The sequence below is a fragment of the Echeneis naucrates genome, chromosome 13 (genome assembly GCF_900963305.1).
Source record: "Echeneis naucrates chromosome 13, fEcheNa1.1, whole genome shotgun sequence".
In the NCBI taxonomy this organism is placed as follows: domain Eukaryota; kingdom Metazoa; phylum Chordata; class Actinopteri; order Carangiformes; family Echeneidae; genus Echeneis; species Echeneis naucrates.
In genome coordinates, this window is record NC_042523.1 from 18,507,455 (window position 1) to 18,531,380 (window position 23,926).

At 41.4% G+C, this 23,926-nt stretch overlaps 2 protein-coding genes across 2 annotated transcripts; both read right to left on the minus strand.

Annotated features, from left to right (window-relative positions):
- Nucleotides 1-262: 262 nt before the first annotated feature.
- Nucleotides 263-7,982, minus strand: rilp (Rab interacting lysosomal protein). The gene is made up of 8 exons (XM_029516990.1): nt 7,420-7,982; nt 6,171-6,294; nt 4,708-4,829; nt 3,598-3,783; nt 3,102-3,271; nt 2,771-2,896; nt 2,555-2,653; nt 263-1,620 (listed from the first exon to the last, which is right to left on the minus strand). The coding sequence occupies exons 1-8, from the start codon at nt 7,756-7,758 to the stop codon at nt 1,494-1,496; spliced, it is 1,293 nt and encodes a 430-aa protein (XP_029372850.1). The 5' UTR covers nt 7,759-7,982; the 3' UTR covers nt 263-1,493.
- Nucleotides 7,983-8,422: 440 nt separating this feature from the next.
- prpf8 (pre-mRNA processing factor 8) lies at nt 8,423-23,836 on the minus strand. Its single transcript, XM_029516989.1, has 43 exons — nt 23,684-23,836; nt 22,743-22,863; nt 22,464-22,632; nt 22,205-22,369; nt 21,858-22,076; nt 21,561-21,773; nt 21,240-21,365; nt 20,967-21,072; nt 20,538-20,728; nt 20,042-20,161; nt 19,763-19,952; nt 19,550-19,669; nt 19,087-19,221; nt 18,780-18,909; nt 18,441-18,637; nt 18,066-18,272; nt 17,470-17,633; nt 17,225-17,351; nt 16,785-16,977; nt 16,467-16,654; nt 16,116-16,354; nt 15,869-16,015; nt 15,537-15,747; nt 15,295-15,411; nt 14,941-15,188; nt 14,642-14,821; nt 14,354-14,489; nt 13,999-14,168; nt 13,743-13,872; nt 13,502-13,648; nt 13,190-13,350; nt 12,839-13,030; nt 12,284-12,521; nt 11,971-12,099; nt 11,616-11,729; nt 11,331-11,504; nt 11,012-11,205; nt 10,603-10,842; nt 10,341-10,482; nt 10,034-10,174; nt 9,771-9,910; nt 9,390-9,592; nt 8,423-9,066 (listed from the first exon to the last, which is right to left on the minus strand). The coding sequence occupies exons 2-43, from the start codon at nt 22,849-22,851 to the stop codon at nt 8,912-8,914; spliced, it is 7,017 nt and encodes a 2,338-aa protein (XP_029372849.1). The 5' UTR covers nt 22,852-22,863; nt 23,684-23,836; the 3' UTR covers nt 8,423-8,911.
- Between the last annotated feature and the right edge of the window lie 90 nt (nt 23,837-23,926).

Consider the following 23,926-nt stretch of genomic DNA (forward strand, 5'->3'; position numbering starts at 1 on the left):
AAAACTCGCCACACACACTGGTAGGGCACACAGTCACACACCCCAGAAGTTCGTTTTCCCAGAATCTCTTGTTGAGTCTTCCAGGAGATGATGAAGAAAGCCTTCGCCCTCCTTATAAGTCATGCAGGTCAGTGCTAGGTTGACCACGTGGTCACTTTGGGCTGTTTTAAAATGCATGACATAATATCATTTGTGCATCTGGTGTTTTATTTTTCTTGATTTATGCAGGAAAAATACACTAGGAGTAGTTTTCTTTTCGGTATAAGTTTGTATGAAATGGATTTTATTCAATTTTGAAATTTCAATATGACAGAAAATACACATTTTGGATTGTTTTTATCACATTTTCAATTAAAGTTAATTCACATAACAATTCTTAAATGTTATTTCTTTTTTCTCCATGTAGCCTTTTCATTAAAAATATGCTTACAAAAATAAATGGAAAATACAGTGATTGGAAAAATTGTTTCATTTGAAGGTTATGAATTGTCTCAATAAATATGACACCACTGGTCTGCGTGAACTGTACCATGGTCAGCTGACTTTGGTGAGAAAAACGCCCGCACCACTCCTCATTTCCACAGTAATGTAATTTTCTGCAGAAGCGACTACACCAGCCAAAGCACACACTTTTGGCACCAACATCAATGGCCAAATGATTTTGTGCTGTGCAACAACCGAAGAATAAGTAAAGTATATCTTTAAGGAATTAAGGCTCACTGTCGGGAGAGTCAGCTACTGACAACCACCTTTCTTTTTCTATGAGCATCAAAGTGCCTCATATCACAGAAATATGAGTAGACGTTGCTTACAAATTCCAAGACTAAGGTAAAAGTTACATGATAATATGTTGTGATAACACGTTTCAAAATGTATCATTGCCCTCTTAAGGAACAGAGGTGAGGAACAGAGCTAAACTTGTTATAACTAGTTATAACATATTGTTTTCCATATTATTAGAGTGGCTGGTTTGTCTTTGGTATTTTTTGTTAAAAATATTTGAAGATTTATATAAATAGCTATGCATAATGACCCCATTTCAAAAATTACATACAGTAATACTTTCTCTAGAATGAAGAAAAATAGAACTTTTTTTTATCAATACCTTAATAATACAAAAGGGAGCATCTTTGTTGAGGTGAATTAGAAAGTATTTCTTAATACTGTGGTGCACTGGTCTGTTTATACTGTTAAACAGTGTTCCTCTTATTTTTAAGTTCTATGGAAGAATATAAGAGAAATACCAAAATGGGAAATGAAAGTATTTGTTGATTGTTTTAAGTCATTCACCTATAATTTTCCCTCACACTCACATAGTGCTTTCTTTTATACACAGGTCTAGTTTCACAGGACCTGATAACTTTTTTTCTAAGCTACTTTTCAGCCGTGAGCTGAACACTGCAGCTGAAGACTGTATGGCCAAGGACAGAGGGGTGTCTGCTTCAGATGAAATGAGAAAGATAAACTTGGAGAACCTCAGGTCAGTACCAGGCTCAGGAAGAGGGACGCTGCTGTGTCTCATCACTGGCCTCTGAGTCTCCTAAAATCTCCCAGCTGGAGGCGGAGTTGCTCATGTGGGTGGGACTTCGGACGCTGCCTGATCGTGTCAGGAAACCAAAGCTGTACAGTAGAAAAGACAGACCTGGGGTCAGATCTGTGTCTGTGGTCACCGGTTAAAGATAAATATAGACCAGGACTGGTAAAGATCCTAGGCGCAATGACAGTGTCAGCAAAACAGATATGTAGCTAATGCTTTGATTCATAAAGGATGCCCCAAGTATTTCTAATTTAGTTTGGTTAGTGGTGGATCTGGGCTGTTTGACTTTTCATTTCACGAAAAAAAATCACCTACATCTGTCAGTCCCACAGCCTTTGCCCAGTCTCAAAACAAACAAAAATTTCAATCAGATACCATCACTGTGGTCCTGTTCTGCTGTAATTGGAGACAGATGTCATTTAAGTATAAATACATGAAAATGAGCCACATCTTAAAATCTTAAAATCTGTTTTGTTGATCACCTGAATTACAAGCTGGAAAAGAAGGGTTCTGTATCCCATTTTGTTCAATTCATACCATTAAATTCATAGCACCAGTGTTCACATCTATCTGAGGGCTTTTGTTACATGTCAGATGTTTATCCTTATCTCCCGCATTAGTCTGATCTCATTTTCATACACACATGACTGCTAGAAAAACACATGCATGCATTATTTGACCTATTTAACAAAGCTATTCTCGGGACAAATCACTGAGAGCAACATTTCCCCAATGGCCAGTAGAACTATGAACGGATTTGCTGTACTTTACTTGGATGGAGTGTCTGATCATACACATTTCTGAATTTCATTAATGTAAATTAAAAGTCCTAAATTAAAAGGTTGTGCAATTACTTAATATTGTAGGTATTATGATAAATTTGCTGTGAATTGTATATAAAATATAGTGGAAATGCAGTCAACAGAGGCCTGTTTGCTGACCAGTATTCTGGTTACAAGCTGTAGAGTTAGGGTTAAGGTTAGCTGTGCAATGTAGGAAGACAGAGATTGCACTTACAGGTTTTGTATGCGTGACTCGGCTGGTTTGTCAGTTTCATCTATTTGTCTACCGTCAACCTCTGTCTGCTCAAACAGAGAACTCCTCTCCTCCTCGTCACTGGAAGGAGAAACACAACAAAAACTGTGAATAAATTGTTCTCTCCTTTTAATATACTGCTGCATTGTCCATTTTTTTCTGTAAGTAATGAAAGTGTCTTGTGTGAGGAAAGGTGACCTGCTGCTGCATGCACTTGCAGAAATTCCAAGCATTTTGGCCTTTATGAGCTTTCTCTTTTTCTTGATGGCTGAGCGGACAGCTTTTAAGAGGAAGCCTGGACACCGCTCCTCATTCAGGATCTCCCTGTGATAACATTTCATTATTAGAATTAATGCTTTAAACTGAGGAGATCAGTGAAGAGAAAAAGCTACCTACAAACACAACAGTGTATATGTATAAATTAGAGTATAAATGTCTCCGTAGACTTGATTTACAACTTCAGAAAATGTTAAACATAGCAAAACAAGAAATGTCCAAATGCTCACATGCATGCACACACTAGCTTTACCTCTGATAGTAGTTGAGCTCCTCTTGCACCAGGAACAGGTTCGTTTTGAGCTCATTCCTCTCAAAAATGATGTCACGCACCTCCTTCTTGGTGAAGCATGGCTGATCAGGATCCTTCTGGTCACCTGGTGATTTTTTCATTGACTCATGAGCTGCTTGACTTGGACTGGACTGATGGGAGAACACGCATCACACGCTTGTCAGAGGAGACTGAAGATAAACAGGCAGATACAGCATGCTTTGTTTTGTTTTTTGTAGAAATTAATGCTTTTATAATATACATCTTACACAATTAGCTCTCATCAACTTATTACAAGGAATCTCGAGCAACTATAATATAGGGTTAACTTTGTAGCTGCCCACATACTAGATAGAAGCAGCAAATTAAGTAGCAAAATTTTGTGATTATTGTATATACTGTCAAATAATATGCATGTGACAAATAGATTACAGTATGATGTGAAATGAAAGAAAGATGAACAAGTGAACAGGCATACTGGGCTGTTGCTATTGGCAGTGTCCAGCTGTGCTTGGAGGTTTTCTATCTCTTTGCTTTTCTCCTTCAGATCAGCCTCCATGTCTGCCTTCCTCTCCACTGTGCTCTTCAGCTGAGCCTGTAGCACATTCTGCTTGTGTCGCAGCTCTGCATTCATTTTCATGAAGCGGTCAAGCTGCTCCTGGAGCTGCACATACACACACATATAAACAGACATATATGAGGACCAAATTTGAAGCAAGTAGCAAGTACTAGCAAGTACAAAAACCAAACAGGTTTTAGGATAAACAGATAACAAGTTAAGGCGGGAGCAGAAATATCTGCAGCTGGCCAAGAATAATGGCCACATGAGAGTAGGATGAAAATGTGTGCATGCATGGGATTTGGACCAAAATCTGGGGGAGGAAGAGGACCAAGAATGAAACCACCCAACATCAAGACAAGTGCAGCATTCATTTTAAAGATTCAAAAATTCCTGGCATCCATTAGAGGAAGCAGAGAAACCGTTTCAGTTGACCATGAGTTGGTTTTCTGTGATAAAGTAAAACTGATAGAAAAATCATGTGGTATACATGGAGACATGTTCAAACACTGTTACAATACTACACCCAATCAAAGAGAGCAGCTGTGTGGGGGTGTGGAGGTGAAGGAGATGAAGACTCTGCCCAGACATGTCTGTGCAGCTTAATCCTCAACTAGCAATTATGCAGATAATCTTGGCACGCTTTCCTGATAGTTAGCACACTTCTAGTCTTCATGGTGTAGATTGTACATGATGCAACTTTCCTTTGATGCTACATGCGATGGATACCTTTGTTAATATGCATTTATATTTGAGGGTGTTATGTAAAAGTCTTATGTTAGGAAGACAGTATACAAAACACACTATTCTTTCTGTCAGGGAGGTCAACATGCCTCTAAGGGAAAAGACATCATACTATTGTTTGTGTGTCCATGTGCTTTGGGTGTCATGCATGCGAACTAAGACGCCACAGGCTGCAATGTGTCTCGTTAATTAAACAAGAAATATTTATTAATATTCTACTTTTAATGAGAAAATGTCAACTGCATTGGCAGAGGAATCATCAGATGGGTGTTCCTGTTTCCTTACCGCCTCCACCTCTTTGGTGATGGAGGTTATCTCCTGGACTTTAGCCCTCAGCTCATCTCTCTGTTTGTCGACCACCTGTTTCAGCTTCAGCATCACCTCGCGCTCCTGCCGTTGGACTCGGTCTAACACACATACCAACATATATTTAAGACATACAATTTACCATTTCCTCTTTGCATCAATTATATTGCTGCTGACACTGATACTTTTATAAAATAATACTGTTTTATATTATACATTTTGTGTTTTATTGTTATGTCACACAGTTAACTGATAGCTGTTATAACTACTTACTGATTTCTTTTACTGACAGTGTGGAGTAATGACTATATACAGGACTTGAAAAATCCCAAAAGCCATTTCTAAATCTCTAAAATCATGTCATTCACACATCATAAAGAGTGAAATAAAATTTGTCTGTTGGACTCATAGCCATAAAAACACCTAGATAATTCAAAAACTTCTTTATTCAACTCAAACTGCCAGTACATTAGGATAATTTTAAACAGCTCTTTCAGAAACAAATTCACTCTCACAACTGTCATCTAAATTAACTGAGACAGTGTCAATTGAAAGGCATTCTACTATAGCTCTTATCAGATATGGGTTTTTTTTTCATGCAAACACATCACAGACAGCTTTGCATTTTCCTCTACTGGAGTGGAGTGGAGGCAGAGCTCTCTGATGTGAGTATGTCAAAATCTAGGTAAATAAAATTAACAGCTAGATACCAGACAAGGCAACATTTTTATGGTGTGGTTAAACTGAACCTTTGAACATACTGTGGAAAAAACTAAGGTGTGTCTGGTAAACTATATTTTGTAGTCCTTTAAAACAAAATTCAAGTGCATAAATGGAAAGCAAATCTGAGCTTTGCCTCTGCTGAATGAAGCACAGGAGCTTGATATCACATTCATCAAAGAAAATAAAGGATCACATTCACTTTCAACATAGCCCCTTATTAAATAACTCACAAAATTATGGAGTATTAGTTTTTCCTATCAGTACAAGAAAACACAAGAACATGAGTCAGCAAAGTGACTCCACCTTCTGGCTCACATTACGACATGTTGGAATATGTTAGTCTTCTGTCTTTGGTATCCTCTGTATATTTACAGGATAAGCATGGGCCTCTTTCCAGTCTTCTAATACTAGCTTCACCCTGAAACATAACTGCATTATACACACCTTAATAACCTGTTTTCCTGCTTCCAGTGTCAGTGCACGTGACTGTTCAACTGCTGCTTTGAATTTTTACTGTAATTGGTTGAATTTTTCATGATAGCCATTTCTGCACTCCTGTGGGTTAGGGTTAGCGCATTCCTGTTCTAAAGTAGGAAATATAACAAAACCATTTTGAGCCTTAGGCCAACAGGTGTTGATCTGTTTCTATTGTTTTATAAAAAAACAAAAACAAAAGCATGGTTTATTTTGCTTAAATAATTTTTACACCAAGGAAATACCTTCTTGAGCATGACTGCCCTTAAGCCTGCTCTGCAGCTCCTCCCTGTCATCCTGCAGCTGTTGTACCTGGACCTGTAACTCCTCACACCTCCTCCGCCACTGCTGCTCCTTTTCCTGCAGCTCCTGCAGAAAAGATGAGAGTGAGAGAGTCAAAAATCATTGCCTCAGAGACAGGATAGGAAACATTCATAAAAAGTTCATTTAAAATGTGCTGTAAAAATCTCTTGAGCATCATAGTGCTTGGCTTGAATAAAGCAGGTTTAGTCCAATTGGATGAGTCATTTTATAGTTTAGTCATTACAGATGCTCTGCTGAAACGGGTCCAAGGCATCAGCAGAGAATTGACTTCTGTGAAGCACACATCTTCTTTCTTAATCATTTTTCTAGAACTGTCTTTTCTGAAAAGTGTTGAAGCTAAAACCAAAAACAGTGCAAGCTCTTTAAGTCAAATACAACAAATATGTATTTATGATTGTTGTACAGCCCTTTGTCCTATAATTAAACAGTCAGCACTCTGGTTAATACAACAGCAACTAGCTAATTAGCTAGTTTCTTTCCACCACAGTAGCTATTGTTTAACAGCCTGGGCCAGATCAATTTATTGTCATTGTAATTTACATTACAACGAGATTTGAGTGTAGAAACTAGCTAAAGTCACTTTCAGATCATTGTCACATTTGCATAACAGTTGTGATCGACACAGCACTAAAAGTGTTAAAGTAAACGTTAAATATCTCCAGAGTTTACAGTTTCCTTTATATTCCCTCATTGACCAAATTACTGTCACGTAGAGCTCCAATAAATCTATTAAGAGTTTTGATGAAGCAATAAAAACTCTGTTTTGCAGGATACACGTCTTTCTGTGGAATCGGAAGTGGATTTTTTTTTTCCTCCAAGATATTTAAAGAAAGTGACCAAAAGATCGTTTAATTATGGGAAAGTACTGAAAAATGTAAAAAAAAAAAAAAAAAAAAAAAACATTAACAGTCGATAGTCGCCTCTGTCGCCTTGACAACAATCTGCGGCGGATATAATGAGCTGTTATTAATAATATTAGAAATATTAGTGATAAGTAACATTAATATAAAAGCTTTAGATATCTTCTCGGGCCTTTTTGTCAACTCTCTGCCGCTGGACGCGACCCCACAGCCGGAGATGTAACACGGTTGTAGCGGTGGCACAACTAACTGTGGAGGGTTAAAAAAAAAAAAAAAAAGTTATGGCGCCGCTTCCACTCGTGTCGCTCACCCGTATTTCGTGTTTGTAGTTTCCCTCCTCGCCGTCTTTGGAAACGCGTTTCTTCTGCTGCTGCAGCTGTATCGTCTCGAAGGTCTTCAGCAGCTGCTCTTCCTTCAGTTTGTGAGCGTGGTTCCTCAGGGCGAAGCTCTCCAGCAGCTCCAGCACTTTCACTATTTTCGGCACCAGCCCGACGACGCTCTCTTTGCCGTAGCCGTCGATCAGCTTCTCCACCTCGGTGCCGACCAGCTTGGCGATGTCGTACACGTCGTCCACGGTCAGAACGGAGCACGTCTTGTCGAAGCAGCTGTCCGTCTGCGCGGTCTCACGGTGTGTTTCTGGTCCCTCCATGTCTGAGCCCGAAAAGCTCCTGTTGACATGCTTTTAATCTGCCATCGAAACCGAGACGCTGTTGTCAAGCCTGACGAGAGAGAGAGAGAGCGCGCGCGTCTGATCTTGACCTGCGTCACGCGGAGAAAGAAAAAAAAAAAAAAAAAAAAAAACCGGCGTGGACACAAAAACACAATCCACACACAAAACGCAGGGACACCGAGTACTCTGTCAACAACAAGTCTGTCCGCTGCGGGATCCTCCCACCTCCCTGACCCCGCGTAACATAAGCCCACGCAGCTACACGCAACACCCCGTCTGCCAAGTGGAGCGCGGTGATGCGCGAAACGGAGCGTGAACATTGAACTTCCTCTGCAGAGCCGCGCCGACGTTGTTGGCCTCCTGGTTGTCCGATAAATATCGACCAATTCGAGAAAATCAAAGCAGTTATGAGACCAGGCGAGTCCTGCAGAGGGACTTCATTATAGCAGGCTGGCGCAGTACTTCAGGAGCAAACCGGGCTGAGTGACACTGGAGGCCCGTGGTGACCTCTGGCTTTACAGAACAGGGAAGGAATCCAAAGCAAAGTTCCCTCTACTGCCAAAAATAACGTGAATATTTAACTTATTTTCTGTTTACACCACATACACGTTCAGAAGAAGGAAGGTTACAGTTTCACACGACAAACCTTTATAAAAAAATGGTGATCTTTATTTAAACCCAAACTACAGTGTCATAAGATGTATGATACAGCATAGTAACAGGGCATTACTGACATGAAAATACAACTTTCATTTCTCAAAGAGCTGAGAGGAAGTAAGTCTTCCTCCTTTTTGGAACAATGGCAATTATCAAATATTGTGTACTGACACTACACACAAATGCACAAATCACTTACATTTTTCAGAAGCCAAACAAATCCAAGACTAATTTAAAGAAGCCTTGGTGAGGGAAGAGATATGACAAAATTGAAGGGGGGGGGCAGCATTCGTAGAAAATAAAATAAAAAAAAAAACAAAAAAACAAAACAGATTTCTAAGAGGTCCTAAAGCCTTTACATAAAAATTTCCAAACATCAGTTATGTATTCAATAGAAATATTACAAGGGCTGTTCTGAACTGGGTCCCACATGATGCTGGCAGAGCTATCTACAAAACATGTTGATGGTGTAGACTCAACCAAACATGTCCTCACGGTCTGCATTGTAGATCTCTCCCTCCTGCAGTGAGGCAAAGTTGAGGAAGTGTGAGGGACGGTGGACCTCATGATAGAACTCTTTTGGATTGGCCAGCTGCAGGTCGTACTTCATATTAGGATCATGACGCACTCCTGTTGCAAGAAAAGTTAAAATGGTAATTTAGACAGTCCCCTTTCCTGCCAGTCCTGCATGTTTTCAACAGCATGGTGTAAGAGGATTGGGCATTATAAGATGTAATTACATTCTTATAATCCTTCAAACATTTAAAAAGACAAGATATTGTAAGTCTGTCTAAAGAACGAAAAGACTACTTCAAAATGGTATTGAGATTGGACTTTTATGGCTTTCTTCCAACAACAGTAAACGACAAGCTGACAGGAAGTAGGAAGAAAAGGAATGACATGCAGAACATCACATCTAATAGAAAAGAATACAAAAGATAATGTATACTGACCCATGAAGTTGTAGTTCCAGGAGACTTGGCCAGGCACCATAAAGAAGCCCAGGAAGCGATCAGAGAGAAGCATCTGCACTCTTTCATAGTGGGAAGGCAGGTAACCTTTAGGGTTGTTGCCCTTGTCCGTGTTCTGACGTCCCCACTCGTAGCCGCTCGGTGTCAGCTTGTAGGCCGTCAGTGTGCATGAGCCTGGGGTGAAGCTAGAAATCAGGAGAAAAATGCATTCACATACCAGTTAATTTTATACAACTGTATTTTGAACACTAAAAACATTTTTAAATGCAAAGTTGCTTATTTTTCTTCTTCTTTACATCAATTTAATATTGATTTTCCAGGAAACTCATCTCTACTCCACAGCTACCTTCTAATGAAACCTACCTGCAAGTGATAATGATGGTCTTCTCTCCATCCCAAGAAGGGTTGTCAGCCATGATCTTGGCATGGGTAGTGACATCCTGTGGGGACAGCTGGGGTGACTCATTGGGCTGGGTGTGGATCCAACCAAGGGGCTCCATTTCCTGTTTAAGTATAAGACATAAGTGAAATGAATAAATACAAAACCCACAGCGCTTCCAACGTGAGAAAAAGGAGCTGGTACAACTAATGAGCTGTAACGTGATTTTACGCTACATGTGTCTTACCTTAAGGTATTCATGGCCGGGGAGCTGGTTGGGAAGATGGACAGTCTGATGTGTACCCCATTGTGGCACCATGACAATACACCGGATCTCCTTTACCTGGGGGTTGTCTGGTGGGCTTGTGCCATACAGGTAGCCTGCAATCTGGAACAACACAGTGTACAGTTAGAACACACTATATGTAGAGATGCAACTTGTTTCTGTATTTGGCAGATGGATTAAAGAGGGGTCCTGCAGAAATATGCAAACTGCATAGTTTGAGAGAGATAGTGACATTTGATGATTACGTAAATACTGTGGATACATGTACCTGTGCTCGAAGATCTGAGATGCAGATGAACTTCTTGAGGACGTTCTTGGGCAGGATGTAGGTGTAACCCGTCTCCTTAATGTCGTCAGACGACACATAGATGTGGTTGGTTCGGAGATGCAGGTTGGCAGCAGAAATGGCCCTGACAAGTGAAGGAAAGTTATCATAAAGTCAACTGGGCTCAACAAAGTTCACTGTTCGGCAAGGCATGGAGGAGAGGAAAATAAAATTTTCTAAAACTGAAGTTTTATTGCCTGCTCACCTCACTCGCCACTCAGTTTTGGAGGAGAAGGTCTGGGTCTCATAGTTGGAGGTGGTGGATGTGATAATCTCATCACCGTGCTTGTTGACAGTGCGGGTTTGTGTGGCAGTGAGCTGTGACTGCTCTTTGGTCTGTTTCTCAATCTCAGCAATTTGCTGGCGCTGCTGTGATGGAGCAGAGATCTCCATACCCAGGATGATGTCACGGATTTCAGACTGTGTCAGTGAAGCCACGTTCACACTGGAAGGAGCAAAAGGAAACATTGGCTATTAAACTCAAAGATGAGTTTATTCTTTTCTCTGAAATGAAAATAAATAGCTTACTTAATAAAAACTGCCCCAAAAGATTGACAGTAAGTGTCTCCGCCGCAAACTTTATTTACTCAAGAAAAGCACCCCCAAACACTTACTTGTTCTTTTTGCCATAATCTGCCAGAATGAGGTCTTTGAGTTGCACTTCCACCTTGATCCATTCCTCATCTGTGAGTGTGGGCCAAATGTGATGGGGCTCCGTGATAGTTGTCTTGTCTGGCTTCAGGATCACCTTTGCACGGTCATTGTTAACATGGAGCGCTCTCAGAATCAAGATCAGTCGGGAGAAGGCCTATAGAAGGAGCAGAGGACCAAATAAACTGATTACACAGAGGAATAAATTGGCATCCCCAACAGTAAGCAAACCATAATGAATTTGGAATCGATGAGTCTCTTGTGATAGGGAGACAAACTCACTGTGTATGATGAGATGGTCTTCAGCCAGTCATCATACAGATTAAAAAGCACCATCTGGGGCTCTGTAGCCTTCAGGATCAGGTCTCCAAACTTCTCCACCTTCAGACAGGCCTGGAAGGGCAGCTGCAACTCAGAGCCCTTGATGACAATGTTGGGGAAGTCGAGCAAATGGACCTGCGCAGACAAAAACAATGGCATCAGATAAGGACAGTGATGGAGTACCAACTTTTAGAAATGGCAAATCAATGTTTGTAATTATAACAGATCTTAGAATGACAGGCTTACCTCCAGAGGGTCCAGCATACCCTTCCTGGTTACAATGATCTGTTTTGGCTGTTCTTCCACAGGGAGGGAGCGAATCAGGGCAGCCACTTCTTCAGCTGTCTTCCATTTGGCCAGCTACAGTGACATAAGATTAAAATTACACACTCGGAGAGGAATTTACCATTGCCTCCCTCACATTATTACAATGCTATCCATTTGAATAAATCATGTAATCTGGTGATCACCCATTTAGCTGCAACATTTGAGACAAAAATATCTGTTGTATGCGTTAGCGCTCAGGAAAATGAGAAATCAATCCAAAGCAAACACAGAAAGAGTACTGATTATGAAAATAAGCTGTAGAGCATTGTGGTACCTGTCCAAGACGTTTCTGTCCAGCCCACACAGATGTGTGAATGATCTTGAGGAAGAGCTGACCAGTCCTGGGGTTGAAGATGAAAATGGCTCCATTGATGGGCTTTGTGGTCAAGTTACCCTCAAAGGTCTGTAGTGTTAGCCCAAGAACAAACAAATATGTAACTCAAGTTAGTTTCATTGTTTTATATTCCTTTGGCAAAGCAGCATGTTTCGACAATTCCATGGTTAGATGCTGTCATAACAAAAAGAAACAGTGCACTGTGACGTCAAGAATTCACTTAGTTATTGCTGTGAAAACTGCTGTGCTTCACCTTGTGGATGGTTACTCTGTAGACGTTTGTGTCATCCACAAACCAGATGATCTGGTTGGAGAACAGTTCACCATAGTTCTGAGAGGACAGATAGGGCTCAGTGGGCTCTGAAGAATACAGCTGCAGACCTTTGCGGATGCGCTCCCTGAGCACATACAAGGCAGGGTTGGCCTTCATGATCTTGGCCATGGCCTGCTGGATCAGTGGCTTGCTTCCGGGGAACCAGTTACCATAAGCACTACAGAAGGAGAACAAATAAATTCAAAGTCCAAAACTGAAAACATTTTGTTCTCCATTGCTTTCGTCTCCAACCACATGCAAGAAACAGTCAGCAAGGTCACAGTAACTCTATGCAACAATGCCACTTGAATAGTGAATTAGTTGACAGTTGTGTGCGACAACTTCAGAAGTAAGTGTGAAAGTTTTACAGGCTGTTACACAACATACGTGTGATGAACGAGTAAATGTGAAGTGAATAATACAGATCAGTCAAAACCTGCACTGTAGTGGTAGCCTTTTTTTTTTTTTATTTACGATGCTTGAAATGATACTAACCTGTGGAGGTTGTATGCCAGGTCAATAGCAATGAGCACCCCAGTAGGGGAGGGGTAGATACTCATGTTGTCGGTGGTGTAGTCCAGGAACTTGGCCCTGGCATAGCGTTCGATGTCATGTGAGTCGTAGTCACCCCAGCGAAGCTGAATGTCAATCCAGTACTTTTGTGTAGTAGTGCTGTCCATCACATCTCTGTAAGGAGGTGAACAGTTTCTGAGACTAGACATTTAACCTTTAGAGTACTCTCATTATGACTTGGAATAGAAAGCTGAAAGAGAGCTGAAACAAAGAAATGCAACAGTTCTTCTACAATTAATCATATACTGAATAACTGAGCTCAAAGTGACATACTTAGAGTCAGCAAGCAGAGATGGTCGAGAGACATTCCACTTGTATGATGCAAAGAGGAGGATGTCAGCACACGATGAGTTCATCTTGTAGGACTTCCTGGGATGAATGGTCTCCTTCTGCACTGTTTCGATCTCCAGAGCATCCAGCTCCTGGTCAAACACCTGAAAGGGGGGGAAATTTTATTTTTTTTACCAGTAGTCACATTTTGAGTAGATTAAGTCACAATGTCTTAAATTTAAGTTCAAAGACAGTATAACTTCTGCGCTGTTGATAAAAAAGAAGGGCTAAAACAGGATTAGGAAAGGACCCTACCTGACACAGATCCATGACGATGCTCTCATGAATCTTCTGCCACAAGTGAGCCCTGAAGATCTGAATGAGAGAGATCTTCAGTGTGGGGATCTTTCCATGCATGAAGATTCCAGTCAGATCAAGTTGGACCTGGAAACCCACATACACCTAAAAGAAGAGGGATAAACCAAATTATAAGCGGGTACAGAACTTTTAAACTCTTAATCTGGTGACAATTTTTTATATTCCTGATTGTACTAACATTGGCTCTGTTGATGGTGGGTGACCACCAAAGTGTGAAACGACGGTTGGGGATTTGGTTGAGACCAGACCTCTGGGCATTGGTCAGTTTCTTCCATTTCATAGACTCCTCAAAACCACTGGCCTTCTCCCTAAAGCCCAGAGACACAGTTGATGCTGTTAAAACAAACTTAATTATGTTTAAAACAAATCAGTTTGCAGGTAAACCCCCAGGTAGGCCAATACATGCACAGTTATGTCAGTGTAAGAGGTCTCACCAGAAGAGACCCTCCCAGGTGGGGAAATAAGTGCCTTTGAAAAGTGTGTGTTCCAAGATGCCCTCCACACCACCGAGAGCCTGAATCATGTCTGTGCGGTAGTTGTTCAGGTTCCACAGTTTGCCATCATGTCTCTGGTGGGTCCACCAGAATGGATTCTGCTTTAGTACCTGCATTCAACAGATAAAAAAGACAAGCTGAATACTTGAGTGTATGTCAGTGTAAAAAATGTTAAACAGAACATACATTTTGGAGAGATATTGTTACTTATTAAAATAAAAACAATCTTTTAGTGCTGACCAAGTATAATGAGCTAGCGACTAAGGAAACATAGTTTTATCTCAAACTGTTATACCTGGTACTGCTTGAAATCTGTCCTGACTCTCCAGCCTTTGTCATAAGCCAGTGTGTGTCTGTCCTTCTGGAAAAGTGTGTTGATTCGGGGGATTCCTCTGTCCCATGAATCCTCCAAATCTTCCAAGGTGAGACGCCTAAAACAGAAAATATGACTCATCTAGTCTCAGCTCTCATTTCTTCAAAGCAAGCACTTGTTAAATGAATGTAGAAAATCAATGTAAATCATAGTTCTTTGAAGATGTCCTCAATTTACTACATTGTCAAGGCAATCCATTAAAGGCCTTACCTGTTCTGGGCAATTGCCTCCTGTCTCTTGAGAGCATACTCGGCCCAGACCCTCTGAGAGTCAATGAACTCGCTCTCCCATGGCTGAATGTAACGATACAAGTTAGGAATCAGCTGGTCCTCTTCATGACTCATTCCTGACCTGAAGTGGGTGATGCCCACATCTGTCTGCTTGGACCACCTTGTAAAGAGAGGGAAATATCATGTCATGTAGCCATGGCACCACAGCAAACTAAATATCTACTTATAAGAAGTAAAGACAGACAGACAAAGGACAGACAAATCAGCCATATGACTTACCGCAGGTCTGACTGTGGGATGAGTACATGGCCCATGGACAACATGCCAAGACCACCCAGTTCTTTGGGAGTGTAGAAGACAACGGGAGGAAACCGGCTAGGCATTTTGGAATTCAGGCCAATCTTGATACGTGTCTGGATCTTGTTCTCACACTTCACCAGCAGGTCCAAGAGCTCTTGGGTGTTGACCACAGCCTCACGGAAGTATGTCATCAGGCCGATCAAAGCTGTGTTCCATTTGTTCACGATCTGCAGGTGAAAATTTGGCATGATGAAATGCTCTGACAAAGTAATTATCCAGAATTACTTTTTTTATTGAAGGATTCTATTTTTTGATTTAAAGTAATTTGCTTACCTTTGTGAATGTGGTGGATCCGGAGGCCATCAGGATCTGACGCACTCGGTTGTGGAAGCGCTGCATGGATTCATCATCTACGCGCAGGAAACATTGTGCTGTCCTCTCTTTAGTTACCTGCAAGTGAAAATCCAATGTCAGAACTTGGTAACAAGAATATGTAATGCCCACCTCTAGAATAATTTATCAGTATGAACAACACGTGTGCCTGTTGTGTTTCACTAGGAGCTTCAGTTCCTCACCTCATTCTGCAGGTTCCAGACACCATCCTTGTGAGTGAACTCCTCATAGCTGGTGCGGCACTTGGGGAGGATGCGGCACTCAAAGCCACACATATTGAAGAGAAGGTTGGGGTTATCTTTGCTGTAGACTGACACAAAGCTGTTCTCCCACTGGACAGTTGTCACAGACCTGGGCAGGCGATTTTTGATGTCCCAGAATACTGCCCGTCCACTATAAGTAGAAAATTTAAAAATTTTCAGTTAAATAAGTATAGAAATGAACACAGTATAAAATGTATTATTACAGCAAACTGGAACAAGTTGATGGAACACCATCTTGAGGTGTAACTCACAGGTTGACATCATGCTTCATCAGTCTCATGCGAGCATCACGAGGCCAGCACTTCTTGTTGTTGTAGCCCACAATATTCTCATTGTTGGGATCTGGGTGCTCTGTCAGATACCTCTGAATTAGATCCCTGGCCTCATCAGCAGAGAACCTGGAAGAGAAAAAGGTAATTGATTAACTAGTTCTCAGTCTTTTAAACTGATAAAAAGTTAGTTTAAAGAGGGTTGTCTCATTTTTTTGGGGAATCAAACCTGAAGAAGATGTGGATGCGATCAATGTAGCGACAGTACAGGCGGATCGGGTGGGCGCTCTCGGTGGCTGTATCTTGGAAACTGAGGAAGTCATTGGGCATCTGGGGAGGCCCAGCCATTTCACTGGCACGGTGCAAACCTAACACCAGAAGGTCCATCACGAGGCCATAGTACTGAACAATGAATGAGGCAAACTGGAGCCCCCTGATGATGCCATAGGAGTTGGTGTGGTTCATGTCCTAGAGAAGTAATAGACAAAAGCTATTTGGACTCCATTGCCATCAACTAAAGCGTTCTCATAAATGAAGATAACAAACAAATGAATATCTAAAAATCAATTAATGCATTTACTTTGTAGTTGATGACCACATTGTTCTTGGCTGTCATGTAATCAGCAATGTTGTGGTCGACAATAAGACGCAGCAGCCTGTTGAGCAATGTCAGATCAATCTTTTCATACATCTTCTCATAGCGGGACTCCAGCATCACATTGCACTCTCCCTCTGCAGTCTCCCACACATCCTGCAAGTTGTTGATGCCTGATAATAAACCAAAGGCCATGTTATTAAAAAGAATTTGGATGTTTAATTCTACTTTAACGCATAAAAGATATTACAAATTATGACCGTTTGCAATACGACAACTCTGAATCAACAAATCAGGCCTGACCTTGGCACCACTTGTAGACCAGAAGTGGTGGTGGTTCTGTGTCGGCAGGTTTGATCCAGGGTGGGAACAGTCGTCTCTTGTCTGCCTCATACCACAAGTATTGGTCAAGGTAGGCATCAGTGATCTTCTCCAGAGGCTCCACATCATACACTGGCACCAGATGGCTGTACAGGTCCATGAATTCAATACCCACCTGCAAAAATCAAGGCATTGCTGGATTGAATAAAAATCTAAATGGTAGGTTATCTGTGTAACATCATTAAAAAGCTCAAAGAAAATTAATATGTTCACAAAGTGACATAAGGAATATACAAGAGCTTTACATTTTCAGTCCATCTTTGTTGCCAATTCCAAAATGGGCTTAACAGCAGAAAATTCATTTTAAAACAATGGGGGAAAGAAAAAAAAGAAAGAAAAACTTGGCATATCTTGGTCCTGACCTCTTTGAAGGCTCTCTGTGTGAGCAGGTGACGTTTGATCCTGGACAGGGCCTCATGAGGATTGTCATAAGCCTGTTCTATCAACCCCAGCTCTTCCCTCTGGCTCTGGTTCAGACGAGACTTTACACTAGAAGATACATAACATTGATTAATGATTATCATTTAGAAAACAATATACGTGTTCCAGCAGTTCTGTTACCAAATATGAATAAACATTTACTGATCAAATTTTGTAAATCTCTCACCTGTATGCTTCCTTAAGCCTCTCCAAAGCCAGGATGAGGAGTTTGGTGTCATGTTTGTAGGACAGAGGGGGGAAGGGGATCGGGGAGAACCGCCGACTCTCCAGCCAGTGCACAGTGGTGGTGTAAATGGCTACTGCTTCTTCAGCAGTGATGTAGGGACCATCCTGTAGTAAGGATACATACACTTCATTAAAAAAATTAATTAGTTTCTGTAAAAAAATGGTAAATACAGATGCTGGATGTCTGAATGGTGGCGATAAAGCTGTAGTTACAGCTAGTGATAAATAAAGAGCCACTCATTCAATTTAATGTTCCTCCAGTTCTTACGCACAGGCAAGCAGACCAATGCAAGTGCGCCTTTGTAAGAGGAATTCAATCAGTCTTTCACCGGAAATTTTTTGAAGAAATTACATTTTCTTTTCTTTGATTAAATGTCAAGCTCCAGTCTTTTGCAGCCAAACTTAATAGACCGTTACTACTAAATACAATGTTGTCTGATTTAGTGAAGGCAAGCAAAAATCACTGTAATGTAATCACACATAGCATACTATTGCATAGCTCACTATGTAAATCACAAATATGAGATTCTGTATCACCTTCAGGTAGTTGTGCTGTCTCTCCTGCTCAGCTTTCAAGTACAGACGGGTCAGCCTGCCCAGGTTCTTCTTGCACACCGTTTTGTCCACAGTGGCTCCACGACGGATTCGCTCACGGTTGTAGTGGGCAGTGTTGGTCCACCAGTCAGCTTTGGCCTTCACGTAACGCAGGATCATGTTCTCAATTGGGGTGGGTAGGCCTGGCACCTGAAACGTGTTAATATTTACCATGACTTGAACACTGATACTTTTCAATAGTTTTCTAGAGACACTGGAGAGTCAGACAAACTACAATCTAAAATGATCAAACCCTTGAAAAACTGATTACTTTTGTCTTTAACAATACACCACGGTGAGGTTTTGCCATGCACTGACCTTCCAGGGGATGTTGGCCTTCCAGCACCTCCAGGACTCACTCAGGTGCTGCAAGATGGTCCTGGCCTTGTTCTGTTTGATACCCTCAGGCATCATGTCCAGGATGTCATGCATCACTGCAGCACGCAACTCAAGGTCAAAGTGAGATTCTACTCGCTGTTTGGTCACCGTTTTGGCAACACCCTTAGAGTGACGTCCTGTTGAAATAATAATTATAAAAAAAAAAAAGTCAAACTGGTGTAGTTTCAATCATATAATGCAACACCAATTCTATTTGACTGGTGTTACATTATATGATTTGTTAAAAAATATAAAAATTTTTTAAAAGTGTTTCTGTACCTTCAAACTGCCTGGCCAACAGATTCCCCAGCCACCTCTCCAACAGCGGAGTGATGCCTCTCATGAAGAAGAGCCACACTCTCCAGCCAGGAGCCCAGAAGCCACAACCAGGACCTTTGCCCACTGGACCCTGACCAAACCAACATGCACACATGGTAAGGCCTAAAGAATCAAGTCTTTAGTTACAAGCTATGTGACTTGATTCTCAGTTTTTTTCTTTTCCTACAGACAATGAACTTAAAATCTTTGATATTTAACAATAGTTGGCCAGATTGTGAACAATTGACCACAACGTGTGTGCACTTACAGTGTTGAACCGGTAATAGATGAGATGCTTCAGGTCTTTGCACATGCGGATTTGTCTCATCAACTTGTACTTGTAGCGGTACATTCCTGTCAGCTGACCCACATGAGCAAAGATGTACTGCAGTCCATCAGCCAACTAGAGAAAACAGGGTTAAGAGAGCAGCATTGCTTGAAATTACAGTGTAAAATTACCACAAATTAATGTCTAACAAGTACTGAAACAGTGAGAACACTAAAAAAAGGCAGAAAAGCAAAATATTGCCCAAAACCTTACAAATAATCAAAGTGCATCCTTGAAATGTACTCTGAATAGTGGACCTGTATTCTTGCCTTGTGAAATTACAACTTGCCTTTTTTTCTTGTCTTGTCTAAATTTTCCAAGAGGAAAAGATGAATAAAACATTCAAGTGCAACTTCCTGCAAGTGAAATAAGAGTACTGTTTGAAGCATGGAATTGAACTAACCTGGAAAGCATCAACATTTCCCAGTCTGTACTGCACATGACTGTCCACCACCAGCTTACTGAGACGCAGAACCTCTCTGCACAGATGGAAAGCATTGCCGAATCTGGACTTCTTTCGCTCCTATGGGACAAAAGAAAGAGCAAATGAAGTAACGCTGGTTATGCTATTACAGAAAATTTGCTAACTAAGAGATGGGTGTGCTCTGGATCTAACCTTTGTGGTCAGTGTCTTGACAGGCTTCAAGTTGAAGTTGTAGTCGAGATGCAGGTAGTTGAGATTCTTACGATGGATAAGAAGATTGAGCATATTGTAGCCCTGTCTGCAAACTTGTAGACCAACCTCCACCCAGTCCAGCTTGGTGGACTGAAAGAACTTGGTGGCTTTGAAGGAGCGGAACAGGTACCTGAAAGACAAAAGGGAGATCTTTAAAGGAAACAACTTCATGATTCACAGAAAACAGCTTCACTTCAAAAAAAAAAAAAAGATCCTCACCTCTTCTTCTGGGCTTTTGGGGGTCTGTGTTTCAGAGCATTCAGCACATAGTACTTGAGCAGCTTCTGATATGATACGCGTACTTTCACTGGCTGTCCTGCAGGGCAGTGCTCACGGTACCTGTAAAATAGTCGAACATCTTAGGTCAGAAAGTCTGGTGATTTTGTGCCTGTTAAAAGTATTTTTAAAACCCCCTGGTCAATTGTGAGTAATTTCTAAAATGTCATCCATGCCAACTTCCTGTAGTTGAGTTCATTTTCACTTTTCCCATGGCTGAGAAGTATTGGATGCCTGCTATTTGGGTATATACACCAACAGCCCGCAATATACTCATCCTAACCCATAATTCAATACCTGGTGGCCTTGACTGTTCATCAAAAGATGATAAGTCTTTTAGCTTCACGTCTGAGACACTAAGCCAACATTACAGAGATACATTAATCACTGTAAATTAAGACACATGACTTTTGCTCCAACAGGTTTGCCATTTACTCACCAGTTCTTAATCAGAGGGATATCAATGGCACGCCTTGTACGGCCTGATCTGAGGTTGAAGGGTCTTGGTGCCCACAGTAGAGCAATGCCATTGGCTGTGTTGTCTGTATAGAGTGGGGTCTCTTTGAGGAAGGGCTCCACGTACTCAGGGAGCTCAAACTCCTCATCGTCATCTGGCAGAGGCTCCTGGCTCTGTGCAAGGGAGGGGGGGGGGGGGGGGGGGAGAGATGTGAGTGTGGACTGGTTAATTATGAAAACAATATCTGAGTTGTGAGAGGCCAACTGCACTTGCAGCCAGTAGAACCACCACTCATTTTAATGTTCCTCTTGTTCTTACGCACAGGCATGCAGACCAATGCAAGTGCGCCTTTGTAAGAGGACATCTTTTCAAAACATTGTTTTCCCTCTTTGAGTTATTAGCTGCACTTACTTTGACAGAATGTCTGTGTGAAATCGGGTTGATCAGCGGGTCAAAGTAGAACGCAGGAAGATCCGGATCCTCTGTCTTGATAAACACCACATTTGGTGTGTGGTACCTGCGGAGGTAAAAACATGAGTATTGACCTACTTCAATTAACAGAAAAGGTGTTATCTTATGATTTACGAACAAGCTGAGCAGGGACATTCCACATTTCCGACTACTTTCATTTTAATGACTTTCCAATTACATGCTTTTTCAAGAAAACATTTGTTTACTACATACCAAGTGAGGTGGACGTGATGTGGCAAGTTGTTGTACAGGTAGGGGAAAGCAATTTTGTACTCTGTCCTGATGGGCTGCCGGATGATGATTTTGTTGATGTCATTGAACTCATTCCAGTCTTCGTCCCTGTGAGACAAACAAAAATCAGCTAAAGAACAAATCATCCTGGATCTATTCATACGTCCACCAAATTCTTATGTAAATGATTATAAAGAAAGAAGGATTCGCAATGGTGATGTTCATGCCAAGTGGTCTCCAACTACCACAGAAATGGCCAGAATGAAGTGTATAGATTTATAATTTAAAGCAATTGATCCTTACTGAAGGTTGATGTCACGGACCAGTGGCTCAAACTTAGGTCCACCAGGGATGGCCATATTTAGGGCCTTAGAAGTGAAGAAAGCCTTGAGGTCAAACAGATAAAAGTAATTGAAATCCACCAGATCTGTCAACAGCTGATTGGCCAGACGGTACAATGTGGACATCATGGGCAATGTGAACTGCCAGCGCCGGTAGGTGGTGCCATTCACATACCTAAGGAGAGCACAAATGGAGTGTTGCGTGAATCTGCAAGCACCATTAAAACTTAATGCTTATCTTTAAAGATAATGGTCTTACTTCGCAGTATCTTTGAGGGGCTGATGTTCATAGAACCATTCCACGACTGAACCGTCCTCCTCAGGGTCCAGTTCCATCTGAATGGCCTCCAGTGGCTCCACATCAAGGATGTTGTCAGCGTAGTCAAGTGGTGGCTCCTCATCATCAAAGGGTGGAAAGCGCATTCGCTTGAAGTGGCGTCGATCTCTTTTTTCACGTCGCATCATGATCCACATGGTGCTGAGATGAGGAAAAGCAATAAAGATTAGAAATACTGTTTAAATGTAAATGAATCCATTACTCTAACACCAAATGCACGATAAAGAAATTGTACTAGTGCTTCGCATCATTCACCACAACACACTTACCCCCACTGGGCAATGTAGACTGGCTCTATGACCCAGGGAATTTCATTCACAAAGGAAATGGCTCCAGTGATGTGGTAGAGAACAGGCACATCTCTGATCTGTTCCCAAGGCATTGGCATGTTCTCCAGCAACTTCAGCACAGCATGGGGCATGTACTTGAGGGCACTATTCAACAAAAGGTAGGCGACAGATTAAACTATAGCATTTATAATTGTGATTAACTGAAAGTCAAAATGGAGAAATAAGGTTTAATTTTTACCCAAGATAGACCCTCTTGTCATGGCGAAATTTTCTGTTTGTCATGTCTCCATGGTCTCTAATAATTTTGCGAACATGCTCAGGTGGCATGTCTTCCTTCTGTGCATCCACAAAGCCAAACTTTCTCTTTTCTGAGTAGCGCTTTGCCTGCAGCTGCTGCCATTTTCTTGCTGTAGAGTTGAAAGACATTTAACAGAACCAAGTGAATAATTTTCATTGATCAGCAATCGCTGCAGCTTTTATGCCATGAATGCAATACATTTAAAGTAAACCATCATACCTTTCTCTTGTAGTTTTTCTTCGGACATGTAATCTGGGACCGGTGCAGAAGGAGGCACCCCTGGTGGCATCCCCGCAGGGACACCTCGGTAGGGGAAGGTAGCTGCCATGGCGTTTCACCACTGAGAACAAAAACAACCAAATTATTTTAATGTTGTTTAATTCGTTTTTGTCTGTACATTTTTGACAACAACTTGACAATGGGCACAAAAAATAAATAAAAATAATACGTGTATGTGGGTGTCCCCCCCCCCATTAAACTCCACATCACTTAGGAACATGGCTGTGAAATAACAGTTTTATTTCATTCAGGTCATATGCTCATGAACACATTGAGCTATTCAATCTGCAGTGTTAAATCAATATTTAACGTAATGTATGATTAACATTCAAATTTAACATTTCTGACTTTTAATTTTCTTTTTGGATATATTTCCTATTTAGAATGATTGTATGCTGAGGGAAATTTTAACCGGAGTCAAATTCCTTGTTTGTTGGCACAATTACTGCAGGCTAATGGCATGCTTACAAGCTGTGATCAATACTTCAGAATGTGCACACATAAACTCGACAAAGTAAGCAATGTTTTCAGATAAACAGATAAACATAAATTCAACAAATTAAACTGCACACTATCGATGTGCCCATGATCTGCAGTCTTAACATGGCTTCCTGATCGGCACAATAATAGCCATTCGACTTAAGTTTAACAACAGTCTCAGTTCACTCGTCACCCAGTTATCTGGATTAAATTATAAACGATATATTTAAACGCCTAATGGGTCATATAATGAACTTGTATGGAAACTGGCGGAAGTTTTCAGTGTACTTTCTGATTAGGCCAAACGTGGAGGAAGAAGCGGCAAGCTGGCCCGCTGCTAAGGTTAGCACAGCGGCTAACGGCTAAATGTTAAGCAATGAAAAAAAGGAAACACCACACACCGAGCTGGCTCCAATCCCACTTGAATTTCTCAACGGTGAAGAAAAACTTATTTCGGACACCGGCGTCTACCACATCATCACTCTCATGAGATTATGGAAGCTTTTCTCGATTCACGTCTGCGTTGGGTTGTCTTCATAAAGCACGACGGACGACGGCGGCCACACGATGAGCGCACATCAGGGGAAATCACAAAGAGTAGATACGACGTGCGTACGTACTAACTCTGGTTAACACAAAGGAGG